General features: G+C 35.9%; 3 protein-coding genes across 3 annotated transcripts; all 3 read right to left on the reverse strand.

Annotated features, from left to right (window-relative positions):
- Window positions 1-1,370: 1,370 nt before the first annotated feature.
- Window positions 1,371-5,589, reverse strand: LOC127802043 (WAT1-related protein At5g40240-like). Its single transcript, XM_052337689.1, has 7 exons — window positions 5,226-5,589; window positions 5,047-5,109; window positions 4,855-4,966; window positions 4,503-4,737; window positions 4,049-4,207; window positions 3,240-3,391; window positions 1,371-1,798 (listed from the first exon to the last, which is right to left on the reverse strand). Exons 4-7 carry the CDS (start codon window positions 4,734-4,736, stop codon window positions 1,678-1,680), a joined length of 666 nt encoding a protein of 221 aa, XP_052193649.1. The 5' UTR covers window position 4,737; window positions 4,855-4,966; window positions 5,047-5,109; window positions 5,226-5,589; the 3' UTR covers window positions 1,371-1,677.
- A 378-nt stretch (window positions 5,590-5,967) lies between these two features.
- Window positions 5,968-14,196, reverse strand: LOC127802042 (guanosine deaminase-like). The gene is made up of 5 exons (XM_052337687.1): window positions 14,013-14,196; window positions 13,136-13,195; window positions 12,618-12,808; window positions 6,790-6,894; window positions 5,968-6,442 (listed from the first exon to the last, which is right to left on the reverse strand). The coding sequence occupies exons 1-5, from the start codon at window positions 14,179-14,181 to the stop codon at window positions 6,254-6,256; spliced, it is 714 nt and encodes a 237-aa protein (XP_052193647.1). The 5' UTR covers window positions 14,182-14,196; the 3' UTR covers window positions 5,968-6,253.
- A 1,455-nt stretch (window positions 14,197-15,651) lies between these two features.
- On the reverse strand, window positions 15,652-21,699 carry LOC127801490 (40S ribosomal protein S24-1). The gene is given in 6 exon segments (XM_052336690.1): window positions 15,652-16,140; window positions 16,219-16,305; window positions 21,145-21,198; window positions 21,200-21,316; window positions 21,432-21,482; window positions 21,628-21,699. Coding segments are annotated over 6 exon segments (483 nt in total). The 3' UTR covers window positions 15,652-16,038.
- Window positions 21,700-26,268: the final 4,569 nt, after the last annotated feature.

A 26,268-nucleotide genomic window follows, 5' to 3' on the forward strand; every position in this document is an offset into this window, starting at 1 on the left:
GCCCTATAGTAGAACTCAAGAGATAATGACATGCTCTAATCATTTGAATTTCTCCTTTTGATTATAAGGGCAAAACCAAACCATGAACATGCATGTTTTGTTAAGGGTAAGTGTTTGCCGTCTAATTGTTGAATAGTATAATGTAATACCTATTTTGAAATATCTTTATTTTTTTATATATTATCTAATCTCATATAAACTAAATTAGCCGAATCAAACTTATCAAAATTATCGGTTTGGTTTGGTTTTTCTCTCTAGACTTTTCATTTAGTTGTGATAAAATAACCAAACTAATTGAACTTACAAAATAATCCAAAGCGTTGCCATTTTGAACATACAATATACATATAACCAAGCCCTAATTCTAAATTGCATTGCCACATGCCACAACCCCCCTTCTTTTCGTCTTTGTCGACTCAAATCTCGACCCTCATTGTGTCATCTTCACTCCATCATCGTCTTCACTTCATCGACTCAAATCTCAACCCTCACTCAGTCATCTTCATCATCGTCTTCTGACTCAAGAATTATCTTTGTCGTCTTGAGTCTTCAACCCTCTTCACCCCCTCTCTACCTTTCCTTTCTCACACAATGCAGGCAGTCCTCTTTTTCTCTGACTTTGACCTCTCTTCTCTCTGTCTTCGACAACACAAAGCATTGAAGCAACTTAGCTTCAGCTTTTGGTGAGTTTTAAATTTTGATTTGATTGGTTAACCGACCAAATCATACTTTTTCTCAATCAGTTCGGTTTGTTCAATCGACAGAAAACTTTGGTCTGTTTGTTTCAATTAGTAAGCCAAGTTCGGTCTGTTCAGTTTTTGGATTTCAAATGTGCACCCCTAGTCTCATAAATCACATACCAATTCACATCCTAAATTTCAAGAGGTAACCCTGATGTCCCACCCAAATATCTATCACCTATAATATTCAAATAAATATAATATTCTATATTTAGCATAACTCTACTTAACAGCACTCACACATAGATATGCCCTTTTTCCTTCATAATCTCCTTCCCTTCAACACGAGAATCAGACTGACGTGGTGACTTATTTGCAGCTCATCCAGTTTTAACAACTATGGTTGGGATATCGCTTTTATAATACACAGTATCTTTGAAAACAAGATGCCAAATATAAAACCTAAAACATTTAACCACAAGCTTCAATTTGAATTTCAATTTCAGCAATTCAGAGTTCAACTTATAAAAGGTTTGAACTTTGAATTCAAACTGAACTCATGAACCTCAACAGAATCCGTAATTTGTGATCACGCATTCAATCAAAGTGCTGAGCTTAGAAATTATCATTGAATGAGCTAAAAAAGAAAAAAAGAAAGAAACTATCATCATTGAGGACTTCTTTTGGAGGAAAAATGAAAAAAAAAAAAAGGTAAAAGAAGTCTCATTTTAATTCCTATATAAAAATTGAGAAGAAACAGAAGTTTAAACAAGACCAAATGGCCTCATTACAGAAGATGTAGTATCTTAGTGGTGGCTACTTCACTGCAGTTTGTTCAACATTAGCCTCAAATTTCTATCAAAGCCGTGTATTGTATTTAGAAAAATCAAGGGTAGGATCTGAGTGTCCCAAGTAAAAAGTGTGTATCTCGATGACTTTTCCTTCCAAAAATTCAGTAAATATAGTACCTAGTATCCGTCAAGTCTGAGTTGATAACTTACATGTCGTCTCGATGCTTCCAATCTTCTAAAGGCACTGTCTGTGACCATGTCCTTTCCTTGGCTTGCCCCCACATCACTGTGTAAAATCCAAGAGCTATCACCATTGCTCCAATTACACTACACAATCATCAAATAAAAGGAACAAATAAGTCATCAAATGTTTTTTTTTTTTTTGGGGGGTGGGGGGGAAGAGGTTCTGCTTCACTTAGTTTTTGAATGCAAAAGTGGGAATACATAGTAGAAGGGGAGAGCACCACTGTAGATGAGGGTAAATTATACAGCAGATACTTTGAGATTTATCCAAAAATGATAGGGCCTGTTCAGTAATAGAAAGCATTTTCTCATTTTTCAACTCTAATTTTCTATTGAATGGTTGAATCTCCAATTAGAAAATAGAAAACTCAAATTTCTAATTTTTCAATTTTATACTATGAATTGGAAAACATAAAAAAAGGACGTTTTCTAAATATAAATGCTAATTCTTTTTGAAACATAAAATATTAGGGCATATTTACTTGTAAAATTAGAGTTGAAAATTAGAAAATGTTTTCCACAACTGAACATCCCATAAAGTTTTCCTTACAGTTCTGAAAACACTACCAATTTCCCTTCCATTCAAAATTTTAATTGGTTTCCCCTCCCAGCTACCAGGCTTTTAACCAGGGTTAGAGCAGACATCATATGTTAAATAAGTGTCAATGTCAGTTAAACAGCCTTGAGGTGGTCTACATTGTTATTTAGCTCCAAATGCTTGGAAAATGGCCACTCTGTTTACAAACCATAAACTAGAGGAAAATAACGGTAATTTACCTATACCATATCATCTTTGATCTATACTACTGGGGTTTCATAATTTGGCACTTAGACCCCAAGGGTCTAAATATTTGATGTTTTTACATTGTGAAAAGAAAAAGGATAAGACCATCCATTATCACAGGTTCTTGTCTCGAGATTTGAGTTTGTGAGGTTATGTAAAATAAATAAAGAAAACATTTATTTTTCCTATTGACAGGGAAAAAAATCCCTAATGTCTTCATTGTTTGAAATATTTGACATTGACATAATGTTTGAGATATGAGTGCACAATAATTTGTGAAAGACTATGTTTTGACATTTGACTTCATGCAATAGTGGAAAAAAAAAAATAATGTTTGAATTTCCAAAATCATGTGAGAAAATCCAAAAATACTAGTATTGCAAGTTTTCTCCCCCTAAAATTTTATCTTCTATATCAGAAATACAAATCGTCCCCAAAGCACAAGACTCCATATTTTGCAAGGGTCAGTGCTCAGTAGATGGTCATTTTTGTATGTACCCTTGCTCTTGCTTGAAAAATAGGCTGTTAAAACAAATCAATTGCAATCGCTTGTCTTAAATGAGCATATTTCTAGATAATTTGAAAATTCAAAATTTTCACTCTCTCCCTCTCCGAACCTGATAAGCATTCTCTCATGTTCTCTTTTTGTCCTTTAGTCCTTTCCTGTAATCATGCCTTACGAAAAGCTGAGATCAACAACTTCCCTGATAGCTACACAATATTATAGAAGAAAACAAATACCTGCCAAGATGTAGACTATCCCCAAAGAACACCATTCCTGCAATTACTGCAATGACCATTCCCAGCGGTTTAAACATGGCTACAAAGAGAGGTCCCTTCTCCAGTAAACACCATGTAACAATATTGTAGCGAAGCACAATCCCAAATGTTGCCTGATAAGTAAACAAAATTAGTTTCCGTACAACTAATGGGCATTAATAATAACTCAAGAAAAACATTCAGAATGCCAACCACAAGTTTGATGTATGCAACCTGATAAACATTGGCAAATAGCAAGTATTTTTTTGCTTATTAGTAAATATCAAGGTATGGTATGCCAGAAACATAACTTTGAACAGTTTCAGAGCTGGCTTGGACCTGAATAGGGCTGTATTTAGATTGGCTAGAAGACAGAGACGACTTTTACTCCTACATATTGACCAAATCCTTCTCCAAGAAGATTGAAAATAGCACCAAATACTTTTTGTTAGCAGAGAATATACCATAAACATTTGCGAGCATCACCTTTCAGAAAACAAATGCATCTAGTACACCTAGCAATCATAGCCTATTAAATGGAGGCTCTCACTTCTTAAAGTGCACATAATCTGTCACTGCAGCTCCAAACATACAATCGAAAAACTGTCCAAAGCAAAATCTTTTTGTAAGATGGCAAGCTACGTACAGGACAAGAACAAATCTTCAATCATAACATTTCCAAGAATTTATATAACCTTACTAGAATAGGTTGGAAAGACAATATAAACCCATATACAACTTGCAACAAAATGGATGAAACAATTAGAAAACTGGGTTTGCAGCTCCCTTACCGAATACACAATAGCAATCATTGCAATGCCAGGGTTCAACGTCCAAGCACTTGGATTTCTTTCCACAATGGAAGAGACTATTGCGCATTGCATTGTCCCAAACAATGTGAAGAAAAAGACCACTGTCACTTTTTCTGGATATTGCTTCACAGTTGCTGCCTGAGGAAAGCTTTAGTGTTCAGTCTTTTCAGTCAGAATATCTGGAACCTTCTTTTCCTATAAGACAATATGCTCTCTTTGACACTTAACTACTTTTTGGTCCATGAATTGACATTACCTCAACCCCCCACCTCCACTCCCAAATTAAATGAAACAATTTTAAGGCTAGATCAACAGGAGATGTCAATGTACTAGCAAGCCAGGCAAAAACACAATTCAACGCATTTCTATTATACCATAAAAAACTGATGGGGCATAGGACTTAGATAGCAGTTGACTTTTGGGATAACTTTACCTGCAAAATGTTCCATGTGGCAATAGATAAGAAAGCAATTGCAAGCAGAAGGCCTCCAAGAGCCCAGTTTGATCCCTGGGGTCTAAGATCCTGAGAATGTAAGTCAGATTGTGCTGTGCCAGATATTATCGGTGGGCCCTTATAAAGAGTCTCCACAAATGCTCCAAATACTGCCACTAAGGTCCCGAAAGATTTAGCTATACTGCTTGAGCTCCTCATATCTAATCTCTCCATCCTATACATGGATGGAAAAAACTTACTGAAATGGCTGGATCTAACATACATACGGCAGGAGAGAGAAAATTCGAATTATGATAGTTTGATTTGATCTAGGAAGTCATTTACGTCTCACCCGAATATAATGGCAAGCAAGAATGTAAAAACGGGTATAAGATTGGCCAAAGCCGCAGCCAAAGCTGGAGAGCTGTATCTGCCCTAAATACCCAAACATCAGCAAGGCTCTCCTGCGGAAGTAGGTATCGCATAATCAACCAAAACAAGCATTATACGCGTCTTATCAAGCAAACAACACGTTCAATCATACCCAAACAAGCCGAGAATGAAGAATCTAACAAGGAGCGCCGAAGTGAGATGAGGCCGCTTCTTCCTGCCGCGGAACACGGAGACGGGGATTCAGGGAAAGACACAAACTAAAGACGAACAATTGCGGTTCGATCAGAAAGAAAAAAAAAAAAAGAGGAGCGGCAATGCGTACAGAGAAACCTGTAATAGGTGCGAAAGAGGAAGAACGGGAAAAGGAGGATTACGCCGAGGGAATTGTAGTAGACGAGGTAAACGAAGGTGCTCATGCCACTGTTGAAGGCCGCTTTGGCGAGCGTTACCATGCCGACTTCCCCCCACTCGACGGCCACCATTGCTGCAAATGGCGCCGCCTCTCTGAAACCAGCCTTCAAAACCATGTCGATCGGACGAGAGGATTGAACAAAGAAACCCTTATCAATACTTCAAAGGGAAGCCACCTCTCTGAGTCACTCACTGTACAGCTTCCCTTCTTCTTGGAACCAAATTCCAAGGCTTTGGAGTTGCTGCCCCAATTGTATATGGACTTCACTACATTGGAGTTGCCTCAATGTAGTCGACCTTTACTTCCCACATAACACTTTCCTTTTTTCTTTTTAAATTTCATAATTAAATAATAATTGAAAGAATTTAAGGTAATTAAAAAAAATAATTATTGTTTTGGAATGGCTAGGGGGTAAATTAATTGATGATTTTAAAAGTTACGATATATTTGTGTTATTTTTTAAAATATATGAGTGATTAATATTTTAAAAATATATGATAAATCGAATTGACTAAGTTGTTCAATCAAAATACTTTTAAGATGAATATTGTTCTTATTTTATAAAAAATCAAATGATTCAATTAAATCAAACAAACTCAACCAGGAAAGAAAATACCATTCTTTGGCCCCCTCCTCTCAACACACTGGAAAACGCAAGGATAAGGATTCATGGGATGTCTATTAATTTGAAGGTAATTCCTGTGATGGTACACTGAAATATGGAACAGCAGAATAAACATATGCTTGCAGAAGATACGCAGAGAACAGCACTGTGACTGTCAAAGTCTGCAAGTATAAAATATAATCTACAAGATGGAAAGGAACCATTCTTTTCCCAGAATGAAGAATAAATAGTTTTGAAGTAACTTAGCTACAAGAAGAAGAAACATTTCTTTGTAGCCCGTGTGTGAGACATGCAATGCATGCATGAGAGATGGAGGAATGATTAATACATAGGGAACTTGGCTTTTGTTTTCTCGAATACTTGCTCTGCAATAATGGCCCCCTTTCCATCAGCTCTTTTGATCTCCAGGTGGGCTTTCTGATAGAACCCCGTGCCCCTCAATGCATCTGCTATGAAATCGTCGAACCCTATAGCTATAGCTGCTTCGGCTTTGGCTCCGTAAACCAACCTCTGCAACAAAGGGGAACAACCATCAGGGGGCAACCGATAAATTGCTCGAACATGCAGCTGTTTTGGGTTCTGGAAACCATATAGCTATAGTTACAAGAATCAAGAAAAAGTTGCTTTCGGGATGTCCAGAAACCGGTTTAGCAGAAACTGAAAACGGTATTTGCATGACCTTTCAAAACCTCCATTGTTTTCATTATGAAACTAACGAAAACTAAAATCAGAGAAGGAAAAGTTGTTAACACAACCAAATGGCCTGGCAAGGTTCAAGCATCAAATGTAGTTATGAATACAAACACGAGTACACATATACAGTTAAGATAAGGTGTGGTAGACAAGGATTACTCAACCTTAATTCTCGAAAGATGGATGGCGCCAAAGCACATTGGACAAGGCTCACAGGAGGCATAAATTTCACAGTCCGAGAGCTCAATTTGATTCAGCTTTTTACATGCCTGACAAATATCGTAAATGAGAAGCAAATGTTAATAGTATGATTAAATTTCAGCAAGCACTGCAACAAGGCACCCAAGTAAACATTTTGGGAACATGAAAAAAATACATTTTTATTTGTCAGACACAATGCCCTAAATCTAGTTTCTCTATTTATACTTCCCCTAAAACTGCTACCTTGTTGAGATAACAGACATCATTAGAAGGCAGATTCTGAAAGAAAATATTTATAGGAAACTAGTTACCAGTTTCTGTGCAATGAACCATCAAGCAATGCATATCTTCGTCCAAAAATATGAAGATGACCGTATGTACATGATGAAAATGCATCAATATATCTACCACTTCCACCAAATCTGCAATCATCAAAGTCCAAGCAAGAATTCTGGTGACATGATCACTGTGACTACTGTTCAAGTATCTCAGAAAGCATATACACTTTCTGCACTCTCACTACACAGTCACAACATACTTTCTCATCTCTCAGCCTTATCACTCTCCCTCAATGCACTAGGTACTTACAGCAAGACCACACATAGAGCAGTACAAACACAACGTACCCACTCTCACACCCACATAAGAAAGGAGAAAATCCTCTCCCCCAGCTCCACCCCTTTCATAGTGGATAATGGTGCCAGTGGTAGGTGAAAATGAGCTATTCTCATTGGTTCTCCCTTTCCCTTACAGCTTTTGCGGCCAAATCCTCAGTCTTTCAGGATTTATTCCTTTTTTTTTTCCAGCACATTATCATTCTTTTCAGCATCCTCAGATGAATGTAACAATCAGGATTTTCCGCAAATTAGCCATCACAAATCCTTCTTTTCTCAGCCAATATCAGCTTAACAGTTACTTTACACCTTTGAATAGTACCAGCCATGCATGACTAAGAATCTCTCATTCGCAGCCCTTTACTTCTATATAAAAATATATTGTTTTGTTGCTTCCATCCATCTCATGCCAACTCATACATATGAGCATGCTCACACATCAACTTTGGGCTGGACAAACTATTGCAATCTCAGGGCTCCTCTTCAGCACATTAGCAGCCTTGTCTCTAGACTTAATTATATATATAACCCTTTTTGCAACCTCCCATTACAACTATGCTCACGTAGTACACTCTCCTCCATTATAGAAGCAATCTCTTCAGGGTATGTGTTAGTCAAGCTGGCTTTCTCCCAGCACAACCAGCCAAAAGTACTAGAAAGCATGCCAAAAGCTAATTATCCCCTTTTTGGCAGCTTTCCCCCCTTTTGTTGCTTTCCTCGGACCTATATTTCAACACTCACTCATTGGAAATATATACATTTCCAACATTTATATTGAGCATAACTATCACACACACACACACTTCTCACACGAAAGGACCTTAACAATTAACAAAAAACTCTCCCTAATGTTCCTGATGGCGCACACAAATTCTCAGCAGTCACCACAAGGCTGATCAGGTGGCTACTTTTAACATCAAATAAATACGCAATGATTTAATCAAAATTCAATCCAGGTATTACCATTTACTCACGAAACCTTGGCCTACAACACACCCCAATGTGGTGAAATTTTGCAATCATTCAGGTCATCAGTCATTTCCTCAATGTCACCAAAACAGTCAGCTTTCAACAGCAGCAAACAGTTGACAGCCCCCGTGAATTTGTCAACAGTTATCACAATCCTCAGGACTGTTGATCACACTTTCAAATGTTTCCTCCACCTCAATACTCTGTGATCTGTCAAATACACCTATTTCCATCAGCAAACCTGTTGAAAATTTCCACCAAATTATTGAAAGTCACCCCTACCAACCCGTTGACGCTCTTGGCCAGCTTCTACACTTTGACTAAAATCCATTCCTCAGGCCTACATGGCCACATTCCCACATAACCATAATGCACACAACAATTAATCGTCATTAATATGGCATAAATCAGGGTAAAGGCATGGGATCATAAGATAGTTCTGAGCACATATTAAGTATATGTTATTATTTGATTCTTGAATGTTATAATGACTGTTTCTTGGATTGGTGATAGAATTATTGGCTAGTGCATCAGTGCTCCATGAATGTGAGGATGGAGGCTTCTAGGAATGAAGTCATATTGTATATCCAATCCATCCATGTAAAATTCCAGCAGGAGAGCAGATCTCCCAGTAAGGGGCAGCTACCAAACCACTAGTCATTACTACTGTGTTCCAACCTTGCATAATTTGGTCTTTATCCTTGTGCTTGATTCAAAGATTCAAAAGATAATACTAGTCTTCAATGTGAACAAGATTCATATTTTTGTCATTTCAAGAGAGTAGCAATTTTCAAGTACAAGTTTCCCAAAAAAAGCTCCTCAACATCTGCTTGCAAAACTTGTCTCAAATATAGCACAATTGTAACTTTAGTAAGAAAATTTGTCATATGCCTACATAAACCTCCAGCCTTATGGCTTTCTTTCCCAGTTCTATTTTTTTTTAATTGTTTTGTTTCTTCATTTGCTCTTTGCAGTTCTACCTTTGTAAGTTCTCTCAGTAGTTTGGTTAGTTTTACACAAACATATCATAGTGCACATTGAGTCTTGAGATTTCTCCCGTGATAGCCAAACAAAAAAAGTTCTATTGAAAATTCTTTGAAAAAAACTTATTAACATATATGCCAAACACTTCCAATAGCCACAATTCCATGTGAGTCTCTCTTTCACAAATGAAACATGACAGAAACTGTAAAATAAAAAGTGACGATATGAAATGTAACAAAAACCATAACATACCAAAGATGCCCAGAAACAGAGGCGGACCTAGGATTTTTTACCCGAGGGGACTTCAAATTTTTTTTTTTTCAATTGTGAGCTTCACCAATAGAATTTTTTTTTTTTTCTTTTTCCAACCGCAGCAATTAAGGGCGGAACTAGAATTTTAACAGAATCTGGGAAAGAAAAGAAGGGTGGGGAGCTGGCCGGGGGGGGGGGCGGGGCGCTGGGGGGGCTTGTAATAAAAAAATATTATTTTTTAGTGTTTAAGATCTGCTTTTCAAAAAAATTGGGTGGGCTGCCCACCCCCTGCGTCCGCCCCTGCCCAGAAAGTGTCCTGAAGTTTTCTGGGATAATATCATTTTGTTCTTTAATCCTACTAACAAACCCAAACATCAATAGCGAGTCTAGCTTTCTGTTATGGTTCACTGTGAGGTATGGAATTTGTCCCACATTGGAAGTTTGGGCTTCTGGTGTGAGGTTTATAACCTCTTAAGCACTCCTTTCCCCTTAACAAGTAGCTTTTGAGGGTGAGTTCTACCCAAGGGTTGTAATAGTGGTATCAGAGCCGGCCCCATGGCAATGCAAGCGAGCAGCGACAGAGGTGACGTCGACATTGCAGTGTTCGCCCGAGATTAACAGTGGCTAGTGCACAACCTGTCATCGTGGGCACGGGGCTGTGGAGCTTGGTGGTATGTTATGGTCCACTGTAAGGTATGGGACTTGTCCCACATTGGAAGTTTAGGTTTCTGGAGTGGGATTTATAATCTCTTGGGCACCCTCCCGCTTTTGAGGGTGAGTTCTACCCGAGGGTTGTAACACTTTCATGAGTGATGCTCCACTTTCCATGACATAGGAATATGAATCAAGACCAAATTACAGCGTGTAGCTTCTTTTAGCAATCTATTTGATAAAAAGGGTTCTAAGCATCCTTTGGTTTTGTCACCATCAATGTAGATTCTCTAAGTTCATGAAAATAAAGCTAAAGATGGGCATTTCCAAGAGTCTGACTTCCACATTGACAAGCAAACACTTCTTAGACATCCCTATAAATCTAGCTGTCCACAAATATGCCGGGGCCAATTTTGAGCTTTGTCATCCATACACCATATAATTATTAAAGACTTAAAATTAATGCAAGTTGTATTTTTGGCTTGTCTGAATTTGCCTAGGCATTCAAAAGTAAATGCTTATACTTTGCCTTGTTTATCTCCAACTTTTTTGGATTCCAATGTCAGCAACATATCCCTGTTGTGCAAGTGTCTCATCTTCCTGTCTCTGCTTCTTGGAAATAAGCTTTCAGAAAGATTCATCTTGCCCCCATTAACCTTCCAAAAATATAGCAGTCCCAGGTTCCAGAGCTCTTATTCCAGTGTTATGTAAAATATGAAAGTCATACAGTGCATCATGATGTCTGAAGTTCTAACAAATTCTATGAGCAATTTCATAAAGTTTCCAAAGTTGATATCTCTCATGAAATCCATATGGCATTTCCACAATAAGGTTACTGAATTTTCCAATAAAATAAATTAATAAGCACTTCAAAAGATGACACGTTGACATTGTTACTAATATGCCAATCAGCCATCATTCATAAAACACCACTTTAAAGGATTCCAAAGCATACTTTTCTTGAAGTTCATGCGGTAATTTTTCATCTAGTTAATTTCTCTGTGTTTTTCATCACCATAAGGAATAAATATTTCATTGATCTTTACTACCTAAACAACAGCGAGAAGGCCAGAATATGTCAAACACAATCGTAGTCACTAAATAAATTATTCACTGTACTCATTTATTTCTTATGTCAAACATATCGAAGTGGGAAAGCCAAATCCACATAACTGAAACGCAAAAACAAGCCCAAATGATCTGTTTCAAGTAACAATCATTTCAAATGCTCTGAATTTCACAAAGTTTTCCAGAAAAGAGTTATCCCCGTCTATCTGTTAATGTCTTACATTCCCACAAAAAATTCTATGGTTATACACTAATATTGGTGAAGATAGACTGATGGATGATGGAGACAGCCATTGAATTCCTTTAGGCCTCAGAACTTATGCCAGACTAACCGAACCAACTTACAATGAGTGAGCAATAAGAATCAGTTAACCATGCAATAGCACACAGGGTATAAAGTAACGTCAGCAAACTGACAATACAGACTGCAGTTATTAAAGGCCTAATTAGATAACAGGGAGTATATCTATATAAGAAATAGATTCTAGGAAAAAGTGAATAAGTAAATAATCCAGATAGTGACTTCATTGGGGTGGAGAATGATGTTAATAGGTGAAACAAAGAAGCTTTTGGCACATAAATCAGAAAAAAGTGAAGTGCAGCATGTGCAAAACTACCCGGGCATTCTATCAGACCTGGTAATAGAAGGCATACGGCCTTCAATACAACTGCCCGTGAAGCAAGCTTTAAGTGGATTAGCCACAATCAAAATTAAAAAAGATTTAGCATCAGAAACAAACATGACAAATCTTAACAAGGATGATAAATGAAAACTAAAAGAGTTTCCATTATGCACCCTCAACCCAGATACAAGAGATTACTGAGCTGCTAGCTGCTTGTCCATCACTTTAATGGAGCCTGTGCACTCCACTCCCTACCACTAAATGACGAAGCCAGGAGAAGAAGGAGAAATTTATCAAGTAGCAAGAAAGAAAACAATCTCACAAGCACAACTCCTACCATAGTGTTAATACATATATACACATTATTCTTCGTTGTATTTTTTTTTTCCCTTCCTTTTATGGGACTTGTGGCCTAAATTTCAAAGGGGAATTTCAGATACTATCAAAAAAATTTCACTTGCAAGGGAATAGGTAAATATATCTTGACAAATATCAAACAACTATCAGAAATCACTCAGATATCTAAGAGATAACATCATAGTTCAACTAGAAGCACTCCTGTTGTATAACAACGTTTTACATTATACAGACGCATTACAGGAGCCCACATAGGCAATTTATAATTCTAACCTCTCTTATTGCGGTAACCTCAGCGTGTGCAGTTGGGTCAGTGTTACTTAATACCATGTTATGACAGCTCACAACAACTTCATCATTCTGAACAACAACTGCACCAAAGGGCCCCCCATCTCCACATTCTACGCCCTTGTATGCTTCTTCTACAGCTTTCGTTAAGAATTGATGGTCCCTATCCTGTACAGCTGGAACACAAGAACAAAAGGCAAAACAACTTAACTGCATAAAATTATATTTCAATTCCAAAACCAATTACCTCTTCACCAGGTGTGCCATATAATTTGAAGCTAAAATACCCGTGTTTTATGCACATGCACAATCGAAACACTCATGCAACAATTATTGCAGAAGACCAACATAAAAACATAGACAAAAGTGATAAAACCAAACAGAAACTAAGATAATTATTGACAGAAGGAAAGAAGAAGAAACAAGTTTTCATACATTACAATATTTGTGTCATGACATAACCACTACTGATGGTTTAAAATAGGAGACACAATTGATGTTACCTTCCTTATGGCCAGCAAATGCAGAAGCAACAGAAATGGTCCCATCCTTAGCCTCAAGCACTGATGAACAGGAAAAATTACATAAACTTCAATAAGTTGGGTCGATGAAACAAAAGTAAGGGTATTTACCACTACAGGGAGCACATTAAAATTCACCTAAAACTATAACCTCCATTAAAATGCCAAGAGGATCAAGACAAATCGCTCAACTTGCCAGTTCAAAAGTCCAATTTTGACCAACAGTTTTGTTACTCATTTTAGAATTAAAGAATGTAAAAAGGATAAATGAGTCATAAAGACGAGAAACCCATACACAGGAGGAAAAAGATAGAATAGATATATAATAACAAAATACCCCAGTTCACTTTTCGGAAGAAATGTTTCTTATGCATTTCACATGCTGAGTAGAAACCCAAAATTCAAGTTGCAGACGTTATAGAGAGCTGCAACTTCAATAACAAGGATGGTACAAGACTCGAAAAATTTTAAATTTACGTTTACACAACAAAACACTTCCTTTTATTTATTTTTTTAATATTGAGAGGTCGAAGAAATGAAGGCAAATTCCTATCACATAAGCAACAACAGATTTGAGCCAAAAACAGATACCCAGCTGAGAATTCCAAATCAGAGATCCAAAATCTCAAGAACCAGAGCAACTGAATCAAAATGTTAAGAGAAGAAACAGGATCCATCCCCCAATCATCCAAAAACAAAAATTCTGATAGAGATTCACCACAGTAGGATGTGAACTCGCTTAACAGAGATCTAAAAAAATACCAGAGGCCAAAATAAGACTTTATTTCCAGATGTACGTCTGAAAAAAGACAAAGAATAAGAACCCGAAGGCGAAGAGAATAATCAAAAGGGGCCTTACCGTTAGCATCCTCCATGACAAAATCGAGACGAAATACAAGAGAACAAAGGGAATCCAGTAAATGGATATTCAGGAGCAGGCTTGGTTGGTTGGGAGAAAGAAAGAGATGGGCACGAAAAGGGTTGGACGCAACGGGGAAAAAGTGGTCCAAACCTTCACACCACGGCATCAATATAATGTTTTTGGTCCTTCCTGTAACGTAATGTACAACCCAACTACTCCCCCTCCCATCCTCCATCATCACCAAAAGGGGCTTCTTTTGAGACCTTATTCCCTAAATTTTATATTTTATTTTTAAATTTATAAATTATTTTTAAGTATTTAAAAGAATTAATTTCTATTTTGTGGAGATTTACTTTATTGCAAAAGTCATTTTTTTGGGGGTTTAAAACAAGTACAATATTTTCTTTTATTTATATGCACCTTCAAAAATTCAAATTTAATTTTTTTGGGATTTAAATATTTTTTATCTTCACAAGTTATGTAATTTATTTTAATTTTTTTGGGATCTAAACGTAGGCCTTAATGTTTTACAAATTTGACTTTAGGTTGGTTAGTCAAAGAAAGTTGGCCATGCATGTTAGGATATATTTCTTAAAAAAGGAAATCAGAATATTATACCTTATGTACATAATAATATTTATTTTTCTTTCCTTCTATTTTTCTTTACTAGTTTAGGGATTCAAATAAGTTTCTCATTTTTAGTCAGTTCATATCCAAATGTAAGTAATTAATTAATAATATAATATAACAATGTTTTATGCCTGTGAAATATCTTAGCTTTTTTAAGCAAATTCTATACTATGAGCCAAAATTTTAGTAGTGTTTCTTTACCTTTTATAGAACAAATTGCATTTCCTATTCATTCGTCCATAAATTAAATCTATTTTAATTTGTAATTATATCTCCTTAAGTTGATATTTAAACTAAATCCATTTGTTTATGCTTCTAAAATTTTCAAAACTATTGTGTCACAGACAAAGGTATATTAAAAGATTAAAAAAATTTAAAACTCAAAATAATTTTTAGGCTAAATAAAGTATAATTTTTAATACGCAAAATATGTAAATTGAATAAGTTAAACATTCAAAAATCCCTTTGAGAGTTATACAAAAATGATATACATTATCTATAAAGAATTATAATTCTAATAAGACATCGAAATATCAAAGTAAATGTTATTCATAAAAATCATAATTTTAGTAAATTCTAAAATGTCAAGATAAACATTATCATAAGAATTTTAATTTAAAAAATTTAGGAAAGTTCTATACTCCTCTATAGATAAATATTCTCTCCTTTTATAAAATGTACATATTTGATTTTGATTTCAATATAACTTTAAAGTTTTCATTGCGTTCAATATTTGACTTAAATATCAGAGTGTTTGCACAAAAACTTCTCTATGTCCTCTTATCGTTATCTTTCTTGTAGAGTCAGACGCGTTGACGATAATATTTTCACTTAATAAATTTATCATCGTATTTGAACGACAAAAAAAAAACAAAAACAAAAAGAGACACTAAAAGTGAAAAAACATATAACTAAAGTACACCATTATCATTTATTAACTCCTTAAACTTCATAACAAAATCAAAGCATTATAAGTTATCTCCTCCTCACCTTTATTAACTCTTCGTAGCAAAATTGATCCCAAATGTATTCAATAAAAAAATATACAATCATGCATTCATACACCATACTTGACTTCATAACAAAATGTTGGTAAAAGACAACTGAAACCACCCAATGTTTGGGGCAAAACAAATCAAACTAATGGAATAGCAACAGGTAGCCAGGGACTAAGGAGATTCAGAAACATGTTTTCACTTGAAAAGCAGTGCACCACAAGTTCCTCAGTACAACACAATTGGTAGTGATGAAAAGTAGGGCAAAACTGATATACTTTAAGGAATTTCAATATATCCTTTCAACAAAACATCAAGATGAAAGAAACCAAAAATCATTAGAACCCAAATTCAGATCAAACCCAACAACTATGACGACTAGGGTTTGTATTACATCCTCATTGCCACACATGGGGATAAAAATTAGCTTCTAACAGAAAGAGAAGAGATTCATTTCTTCCTTCCAGCTTTGGCAGCATCAGTGCATCACTAGCTTTAGTCTGCATGGAATATTAACAATAGAAAAGTAAGGCTTTTTGGACAAGGAGAAGAAACAACAATTGTAGTGTCGATTCTACCTTCTTTACTCCACGGATTTTCTTTGCTCTGTTCTTTCTTTCCTTGACCTGCTTCCTTGACTTCTCAACCTTGGTATCAAGTCCATTCTGCCATTACACAACTCATTAGACATGTATTTGCAAGTAAAATTTCATAAATGAGAATGATACAAGCAAGGATGAGTTTTCCCTGTAAGGAGGAACAGAGATGTGAAGAGCAACAAAATGAATCTTTGCTTAGAAAAAGGTCAATGACCTCGAACTCTTGAGCCAAGTCAATCAATTTCAAAAAAGCAAAAAATGCTGCTGTACCAATATGGATACCAAATCATGGTGAGGTCATCTTCACTCTTATAATATTCTTAATTCTGACATATGTTAAAAACATGAATAAAGAAAACGTGCAGTCCATGAACCAATGGTGGTACAATAATAACTGAAAAAACTTGCGAGTTTGACTTGACAGAATATCTTTCAATCTGGTCATTGAATAAAAGTCAATGCGAACTTAATATAAAAAAGTCTTTGAATGAATGAAATTCCATGCCCGACAACCTAATTTGAGAAGTCCTTCAGCTTGCCAAGGTAGGCCAAACAGTTCAACCTACGGTGACATGATGTAACTTATCACATGAAGATCCCTAGGTCAATTTCAGAAACACATCACAATCTAGCCACTGCTCAGTATAGCATAGGGTTCTAACACAAAAAAGGCAAAACTACATGTTCTTGTTGAATATTTAAATGATCAGATTGTATGAATTAATAGAACACCAAATATAGACGAAAGATGATATACTTGTATTGGTATTGAATAAGATTTTGTATGATTCGATCTGACACTGAATGACAGTCATGAACACGAATCTCAAATCAAAGCTGATCTTAGAAGGCAAGATCTTCCTCCCACTACTTTTTAGACAGACAATCGTTCAATGGAACAAGCATGCAACAAGTAGGACAAAAACCCTAACCCAAAATTATTATTTAAAGCAGTGGAGAGGGGATCTACTCATAAATCAAATATTTATCTAATAAGCCTCTCATTATAGTTTAATAAGATTATGGCCTACACTTTGCCTTAATACCACACTTGAGTCTAAAAAACTGATGCGTACATCCCACTAACAATTTGTTAGATCATTATCAATAACGGGAACATCGTGCAAGCCTCTAAGAAAATAATCAACCATATTCTCAGCCCGTTTTTAACAAAATAAAATCATCAGCAATTAATAATAGCCCACACAAAATATTTCCAACATTCTCCCACTTGGGTAACATTAATTGCAACAGTGTGATTTTGAAAACATTTTATTATAAAATGACTCTCAAGCTAAGAAACTAATTTTGTAACGTGGCCATGATTTATTAAAAACAATATAGTCGAAAAGACAACATCAAATACGACTCCATCCCGTAAAATTCACAATATTGAAGCATGGCAATCATTGCATTCTTAATTTCAACACAACTCTTATCCATTATTACAAATGTTATAAACAATATTGACATGAGCCAGGGTGTCACAGTGTAGCAAGAAAATAACATCAAATGTGGTCTCAAATATGCTATCTTCATTGTTAGTCCTCAATTTCTCTTAAAAATGCTAAGAACAACAAGAGCAAGAGAAATTAATTTCCCTTCAAAACAGGCTCAAAACGATAGGAGCAAGATAAATTTCACAACCATTATTAAGATAATAATACTCTCATATCTAAATATGATATCGATAATAAGACAACAACATTAGGCTTGAGGTTGATACCTTGCTTTCAGCATGGCCAATAAAAAAAAGAAAATAGATTAAACATTCTTTATGTTGAAAACATGTCTAGTAAAATATTCCAGATAGATCACACACGAGTAAAACAACAAAACTCCCACTAACCAAGTACATCAAAAGAATTGAGAACACCCATGTTGAAAACATGTCCAGTAAAAACTATGGGCCTAAGTCCTTTGGTCAAGAGATCCACCAGCATCAAGCTAGTATCAATATGCTCTATTGTTATGTCCCTTTTCTTTACAAGGTCTCTGACAGTCAAATATTTTAACTCTATATGCTTAGACCCACTAGACATTTTATTGTTCTTAGAAAAGAACACCGCAGCGGTATTGTCACAATAAATATTCAATGGTTTAGAAATAGAGTTAACGACATGAAGCTCAGAAATAAAATTCTTCAACCACGCAACTTGAGTAGCAGCAGTGAAGCAGGCAACGAATTCAACATTCATGGTAGAAGAAGCAGTTATGCTCCGTTTAGCACTCTTCCAAGATATAGCACCTCCAGCTAACAAAAAAATGTACCCTGAAGTGGATTTTAGATCATCTGGAACATCCAGCTAAATTTGAATCTGAGTATCCAAGTACTTCAAGATTCTCCACATGCCTATAAACAAGCTTATGCTCTTTTGTCTTCTGCAGATACCTCATAACCTTTTTAGCAGCTACCTAATGATCATATCTTGGGTCAAAAAAATACCTACCAAGAAGGCAAGAACCTTAACAATAAAAGGTATATCTGGCATACATTAAGCTCCCAACTACAATAGCATAACAAACATTCTGGTCTCTTAGAAATAATTCATACTGACATTACTGGCCCCTACTCCAATGCTATTTGTGGCAATAAATATTTTAGTACTTTTATTTTAACGATTTCTCCAGATATGGCTATCTTTATTTAATTAAAGAAAAGTCTAAAGCCCTTGAGATATTTAAAATTTTAAAAAATGAGGTTGAGAAACAATTGGGAAAATCCATCAAAATTGTGAGGTCAAACCAAGGTGGTGAGTATTATAGTAAGCATGATGTTGTTGGTCAACAAATGGGGTCCTTTGCAAAATATTTGCAAGATTTTGGGATTGTTCCCCAATATACAATGTCTGGTAGTCCTGAGCAAAATGGTGTGGCTGAAAGGTGAAATTGCACCCTTAAGGATATGATGAGGAGCATGATGAGTAGGTCTAACTTGCTAGAATATCTTTAGGGGGAAGCCATTAAAATTGCCTTATACATCCTCAACAAAGTTCCTAGTAAATCTATTCCCAAAACACCGTTCGAACCATGGACCGGGTAGAAAGCCTAGCCTTAATCACTTTTGGGTTTGGGCTTGTCCTGCAGAAATTAGAATTTATGACCCTCTTAAAAAAAAAGACTGATCCCAGAACTAATCGTTGTTATTTCATTAGATATCTAGACCATGCTAAAAGATATAGGTTTTATTGTTCACAGAGAGGTGCAAAAATTGTCAAGTCTATAAGTGCAAAATTCCTTGAACTTGATGTTGCTGATGTTGAACTTCCTCTTGCTTGTAATGACAATGTGCAACCTGAAACTGTTTCTATCCCCTTGCCTGTTCAAGAGATCCCTGTAAGAAGGTCTGCTAGACCTAGGAGGTCTTCTATTTCTGATGATTTCTATGTCTATCTTGGGGAGTCTGATGTCAACATTGGACATGTAGTTGACCCAAACAGCTTTCATAGTGCTATAAATTCTACTCAATCTGATATGTGGATTAGTGATATGAAGAAGGAGATGCAGTCTATGGATCATAATGGAGTTTGGAAACTGGTTGAGGTCCCCAAAAATAGTAGACCCATAGGTTGAGAGTGGGTTTATAAGACCAAGAAAGACTCGAAAGGAAGGATTGAGCGCTTCAAGGCAAGATTGGTGGCAAAGGGGTTTATTCAAATAGAAGACATTGATTATACCGAGACCTTTTCTCCTATGTCTTCCAAAGATTCATTCAAAATTATTATGGCCTTAGTGGCACATTTCAATTTAAAGCTCCATCAAATGGATGTGAAGACAACCTTCTTGAATAAAAATCTAAGTGAAGAGGTTTATATGAGGTAACCTGATGGTTTTGAGGTAGAAGGAAAGGAACATTTGGAGTGTAATTGTTAGTGGGGTGTGCGCATCTGTTTTTTTTATTTAAGTGTGGCAATAAGAAAAGTGTAGGCCATTATCTTATTAACCCGTAATGGGAGGGTTATTAAATAAATATTTTATTTACGGCTAGGTTCCCTCTCCACTACTTTAAATAATAATTTTGGACTAGGGTTTTTGAGTCTCACGTGTCTTATATGCTTGTCCCATTGAATGACTATCTGTCTAACAAGTAGTGGGAGGATGATCTTGTCGTCTAAGATCAGTAGTGATCTGAGATCAATGTTTGTAATCGTGATTTAATGCCAGATTGAATCATACAAAATCCTATTCAATGGCGAATACAGCTATGTCGTCTTCCGTTTACATTTGATGTTCTATTAATTCATATGATCCAATCATTTAAATATTCTACAACAACATCCGCATACTAGTCGTCCCCCATAAATATAAAAAGGTACTTACAAAATCACCTATAGGATATGAATTAAATAAAGGAGACCCTTGTTAGCATACATGCACTAAAAGAAGTTGGGAATTTGACCACACCCAAAAGTTCTGCATTCCTAGTTTAATTAAATCGACTGTGTAAATTTTCCATACACATACTGTAAGCTAATAGCTATACATCTGTTTTTTAAGACTATAGTGCGATACAATTGTGAGAGACTAATATTGTGAGTGTGCTACAACATGGTCCCATTTTTGGGTCATGACATTTTTAATGTTGAAAACTTGGTTGACTGAGTCAATTGATACATGTACACATGTTGATCTGTTTCTACCTGAAATATTAATCTCCAGCTGGCAATGCAATAGAAAAATATACTCAGAGCCAAGTAAACAAGTGATACAGATGAACTAAATGTAAAAGTATCCAATGATATAGACAATCAAGTGCAATTGTGCATTTTATACTGAAAAGAGGCAAAAATCAGCATGTCAAGTGACTTCAATTAGCAAGAAAAATTAGGTCATTACCTCCACTTGATAAAAAAAGAAAACCATGGCATAAGCATTATTACGTAATGAAAGGGTTGGTAATTTTACCCTGATGAGCCTGTATTTGGGCTCGTATTTCTTCTCATTCTCAACAGAATCATAAAATGAAACAGAACCCAGTCAATTTCCCACCTCCAAAATGGGTACGAAACTTGAAAACAAAAATCGAATTTGGGTCCTTGACCTCGTACATTCTGGCCAAGTTCTCCTTCAACTCGACCTTCATAGCAGGAAACGCGTATACAAGACAGGAAAACCAATCAGCAATCGACTCGAACAAATTTGAAACCAAGAAGAAAAGATAAGAAAACTCAAAAGCAAAACATAAGGTCTACCTTAGAGACATTCGGCCTTCCAGGAAGAAGAACATCAATGACCAGCACAAATTGACACAATGACACATAGTACAAAAATCAAAACTATTCAGCTCCAATTAGATGCTGGGAAGATTCAAGGCAGCTACAGGACATTAAAGCTTATCTGTTGCGTGCAAAATCATATACATGGAGGAGGGAAAGGAAGAAAACTTACGAATTGTTTCCTAGAGAGAAGCCTATTGGTCATGAACTTCCTGGTTCGAATAGTCACCGCCTTGTCCGCCATGGCTCACTGAAAGCGATTCCTCTCCACGTTGAGTGTGTGTGTGTGTATATATATATATATATGGGACTGATATGTTATTCGCATGGGGCCCGACACGCCCCCGTGGAGGGTGGGTGAAGGTGTTGCACGGGGTGGGCGACGGGGGAGAGGTGCAACGGGGTGGGGCGACGTGCTTAAGAGAGGAGTGTTGGAGTAGGGGTGGGTCTGCGTCTAGGGTTGGCAAGCAATGGTTCAGTTAAAATCATAACTAAAGCAAACTTAAAATACTAACATCAAAACTAAACTATTAACTCATTAATTTTAAAAATTAAAAATCATAACCAAACCATTTAATTTCGATTCGATTTCGATTTTAATTATGATTTTTTTAGTTTGATCCATATCAACAAATAAAGACAAACTATTGCAAATAGCATTCATAAAAACTTGTTGATCTACATGCACTACATTATGCTTTTCATAGTTGTGCAACTAACAATAACATATTATGCAAATATATATCTAACTATTAGATGAAAATCCTAACATTAACTCCATGCTTTTGGTTTCAAATTGACGGTGTCTCCTAAATTGCAATAATTTAATTTATTTATACATCTAAATGACAAACACAAACACACCCACAATATATATTAATATTTGATCAAAAAAATCGATGCAAACACGGAAGGAGGAAATTGAAAGTTCGACCTTCCAATTCATTGCAGTAAGGGGAAAAAGAATCAAAATAGAGGAGTAAAGAAAGAAATAGCAAACACAAACACATTCTTAAACATTACAGATTTACATAAAAATATAGAATGAAAGTTAGATTTAGATTTAGGCATTTACACATCAATCAAACCAAAATAATAAATCAAGTCAGAAACCCTAATTTATGAGTTGCTGAGAGAGAGAGGGAGGGGGAAGACCTTACTGTCGGTGTACAGAGATAAATTGATAAGGCAATTCAAGTGTGATGCTTAGAAAATGAAGATCCACGACTCTTGACTCGCCTGATCGACGCTTATTATGTTTCGATTATTGCTCTCAAAATTGTATTTGTATTACAGAGATGGCGAGATAGGTAGCGAGCAAGAGCGAGGGCGAGCGGCTGAGGGCAAGCAACAGAACGGATCGAGAGAGAAGGGAAGAAGGATAAGGGTTTACTGATGTTTGCAAATGAGGGCAGAGCGAGAGCAAAAGAGAGGCAAAAAGCGAGGGCGAAGGCGAGCGAAAAGGGCCGAGAGTGAGGGCGAGCAAGAGCACTGCAAGAGAGAGGCAGATAGCGAGGGCGAGTGCGAGCGGACGAGCAAGAGAGAGGAGGCAGAGAGTGAGAGGCAGCGAGGGTAAGAGAAGGGTTTGCAAGTGGGCTAAGGTGGGGTGGGGTTGCAAGTGGGCTAGGCTGGGGTGGGTTTGGGGCTGGATCTCGTATCTGCCCCTCTAATATATAATATATATATTTATATGTTCGGTTCGATTTGGTTTGGTATGGTTCGGTTACCTACACAACGGTTCAGTTTCGGTTCAGGTTTTGGTTTGGTTTTGTTGAAAACCATAACCAAATCATACCCATTAAAACAATGTTAGGTTTTTCCCCAAACCAAACCATTACCCAGTCAAATAGTTTTTAACCGCGTTGACCAGTTCGGTTTCAATTCGATTTTCCACGATTTCGGTTGTAATTGCCATCCCTATTTGCGTCCGATAACATATCAATTATATATATATATAAGATTTTAATCTTTTAAAGAATTAAAAAAAATTAACGTGATAAGTTAAATATAATAATATAGAATTCACCTTATCAAAATATTATCATGTTTAAAGAATTAAATACGTGAACACTACGTAATCATTTTATTTAAATTATTATATTAATATTATTTAATGTTCATTAAATAATATTAATTAATAACAACAACAACAATATATCCAGCCTTTATCCCACTATGTGGGGTCGGCTACATGAATTTTAGACTTCCATGTATTTCTGTCTTTTGTCATATCCTCATTTAAATCTATATATTTCATATCAAATTTTAATATCTCTTCCAAAGTCTTCTTGAGTCTACCTCTACCTCTTTTTGTCACTAATTGTTCCATTTCATCAACTCTCCTCACATGAGCGTCTCTTAGTCTCATTCTCACATGACCAAACCATCTTAGTCTAGTCTCTCTCATCTTCTCCTCGATTGGCACTACTTCTACCTTATTACGAATAACTTCATTTCTAATTTTATCCTTTCTTGTATGTCCGCACATCCATCTTAACATCCTCATCTCCGCTACACTCGTCTTTTACTCATGCTGGTATTTGACTGCCCAACATTCCGAGCCATACAGCAAGACTGGTCTTATAGGTGTCCTATAAAATTTTCCTTTCAATTTTAATGGGATTTTACCATCACATAACACCCCCGATGCATTTCTCCATTTTCGCCAACCTGCCTTAATTCTATGTACGACATCCTCGTGGATTTCTCCATCTTTTTGAATCACTGATCCCAAATATTGAAAATGGTCATTTTTTTATAAGATTCGGTCTTCTAATTTTATTATAACATCATCCACTCTTGCATTTTTACTAAATTTGCATTCCATATATTCTGTTTTCTTTTTACTTAATTTAAATCCCTTAGATTCTAAATCGTTTCTCCACAACTCAAGCTTAGTGTTCACTTATTCTTTTGTTTCATCCACCAACACTATGTCGTCTGCAAATAGCATACACCATGGCACATCTATCTGAATATCTTTAGTGAGTTCATCCATTACTAGGGCAAATAAGTATGGACTTAGTGCAGAACCTTGATGCAGTCCTATTGTAGTTGTAAATGGTTTAGTATCCCCTCCGCATGTTCTGACCCTTGTCTCTACACCATGATACATGTCCTTAAGGGCTTGTATATAGGCTATTTTGACTCCTTTCTTCTCTAAAACTCTCCATAATACTTCTCTAGGGACCCTATCATAGGTCTTTTCTAGATCTATAAACACCATATGTAGGTCCTTCTGATGATCTCGATACCTTTCCATTAGACGCCTCAGTAAATATATGGTTTCCATTGTTGACATATCAGGCATGAAACCAAACTAATTTTCTGACATCTTTGTTTCTTTTCTGAGCCTCTGCTCTATTACTCTCTCCCAGAGTTTCATGGTATGATTTATTAACTTAATTCCTCTATAATTTTCACAGTTTTGAACATCTCATTTGTTCTTGTATATAGGAACCAAAGTACTCTTCATCCACTCATTAAGAAATTAAAATTATACGTCTCAATGATAAAAGAGAATCGATTCATGAGGCGAAACCCTACCTCCCTAAAACTTACAACACTACAAGTTCATTAGTAATTGTAATTGTAATTTATATATTTTTATGCAAATTAAATTTATAGTTTGTTTTAAATAATTAAAATGAAATAATTAGATTTCATAAATTATCATATAAAATTAATATATTTTTGTAGATTTAATTTGTTAATTCATTTTTGGGTATACATTTACGTCAACATGTATGTTATATTTTATTTATGATTTATAAATTTTTTAACTTTGTATGTCTTTAATTATGAATTAAAAAATGAAAAAATTGGGCCGGGCTGACTGGTCCTGTGGCCCATGGATCCTGTTGGGGCGAGCCCCTTGGAGTTGGCTCGGCCCGGGGCAGCACCATCTGAGCCTTTGTTAGCAACATTTACTCAAAACAAATTCTCTAGAAAATAGGCTACAACATAAGGTTAAAATCATTATGTTAGTTTAATACTTTGTTATTTACGTTGGGCCCAGAGGACCGTTCAAGTCACTAAAACAAAACTTAATATGTTCTTAATGATAATATTATTAATTGATCCACTTTTAAACTTTCTTTCAAAATGAAAGATCATCTTTCTTTTTTAATTATATATATATTTTTTATTTTTTAAGTTGTATTTGAGATTTTTTTTTGGAGAGGAGAGCAATGAAGAATTTATTTTTAAATGAAAAAGATTTACATCATCTCGCACCTATTGATGATGGTTTTTTGGATCGATCACCACGTGCCATCTTTGTGAATGGATCTCGGGAATAAAAGCTCAGACTTGACGATGTCAGACCTTAATAATAGAACTTGTAAGACAATAGAGTGACTGAGCTAGGGTCCCTCGGAATGGACTCCGACGCTCAAATTAATAGAGTAAATGCAAATGTAAGAGTTTGAGAGCTTTCCCATACCTGATGAAGACCCCTGCTTTTTATAGACAAGTCCGTTATGGGGTATTCGAGATAAACTCGAGTTGGACTAGCATGACTCCTTGGGCCCCCGGTCAAGTTGGAACGGATCTCGCGATCCGATCCGAATTTTTTGAATACCGTTTTAGATTGTTGACTTGTCATGTGTTAATCTCTTGGGCAATCCATATGACGGGCAAAGCTACTAGCGCATAGAGATATTCTTATAATTTTAGGTAGTGCCACATCACCTATATTTGTGAGAATTAGGTTTTCTTCAATCTTTTTTTCTCTCATTTTCTTAAAGAAGAAAATTTTTCAAATAAAGAGATTATTTCTCATTCCCTCGACATTCCGTTCTTTCTCCCTTTA

The sequence above is a fragment of the Diospyros lotus genome, chromosome 5 (assembly GCF_014633365.1).
Source record: "Diospyros lotus cultivar Yz01 chromosome 5, ASM1463336v1, whole genome shotgun sequence".
Lineage (NCBI taxonomy): Eukaryota > Viridiplantae > Streptophyta > Magnoliopsida > Ericales > Ebenaceae > Diospyros > Diospyros lotus.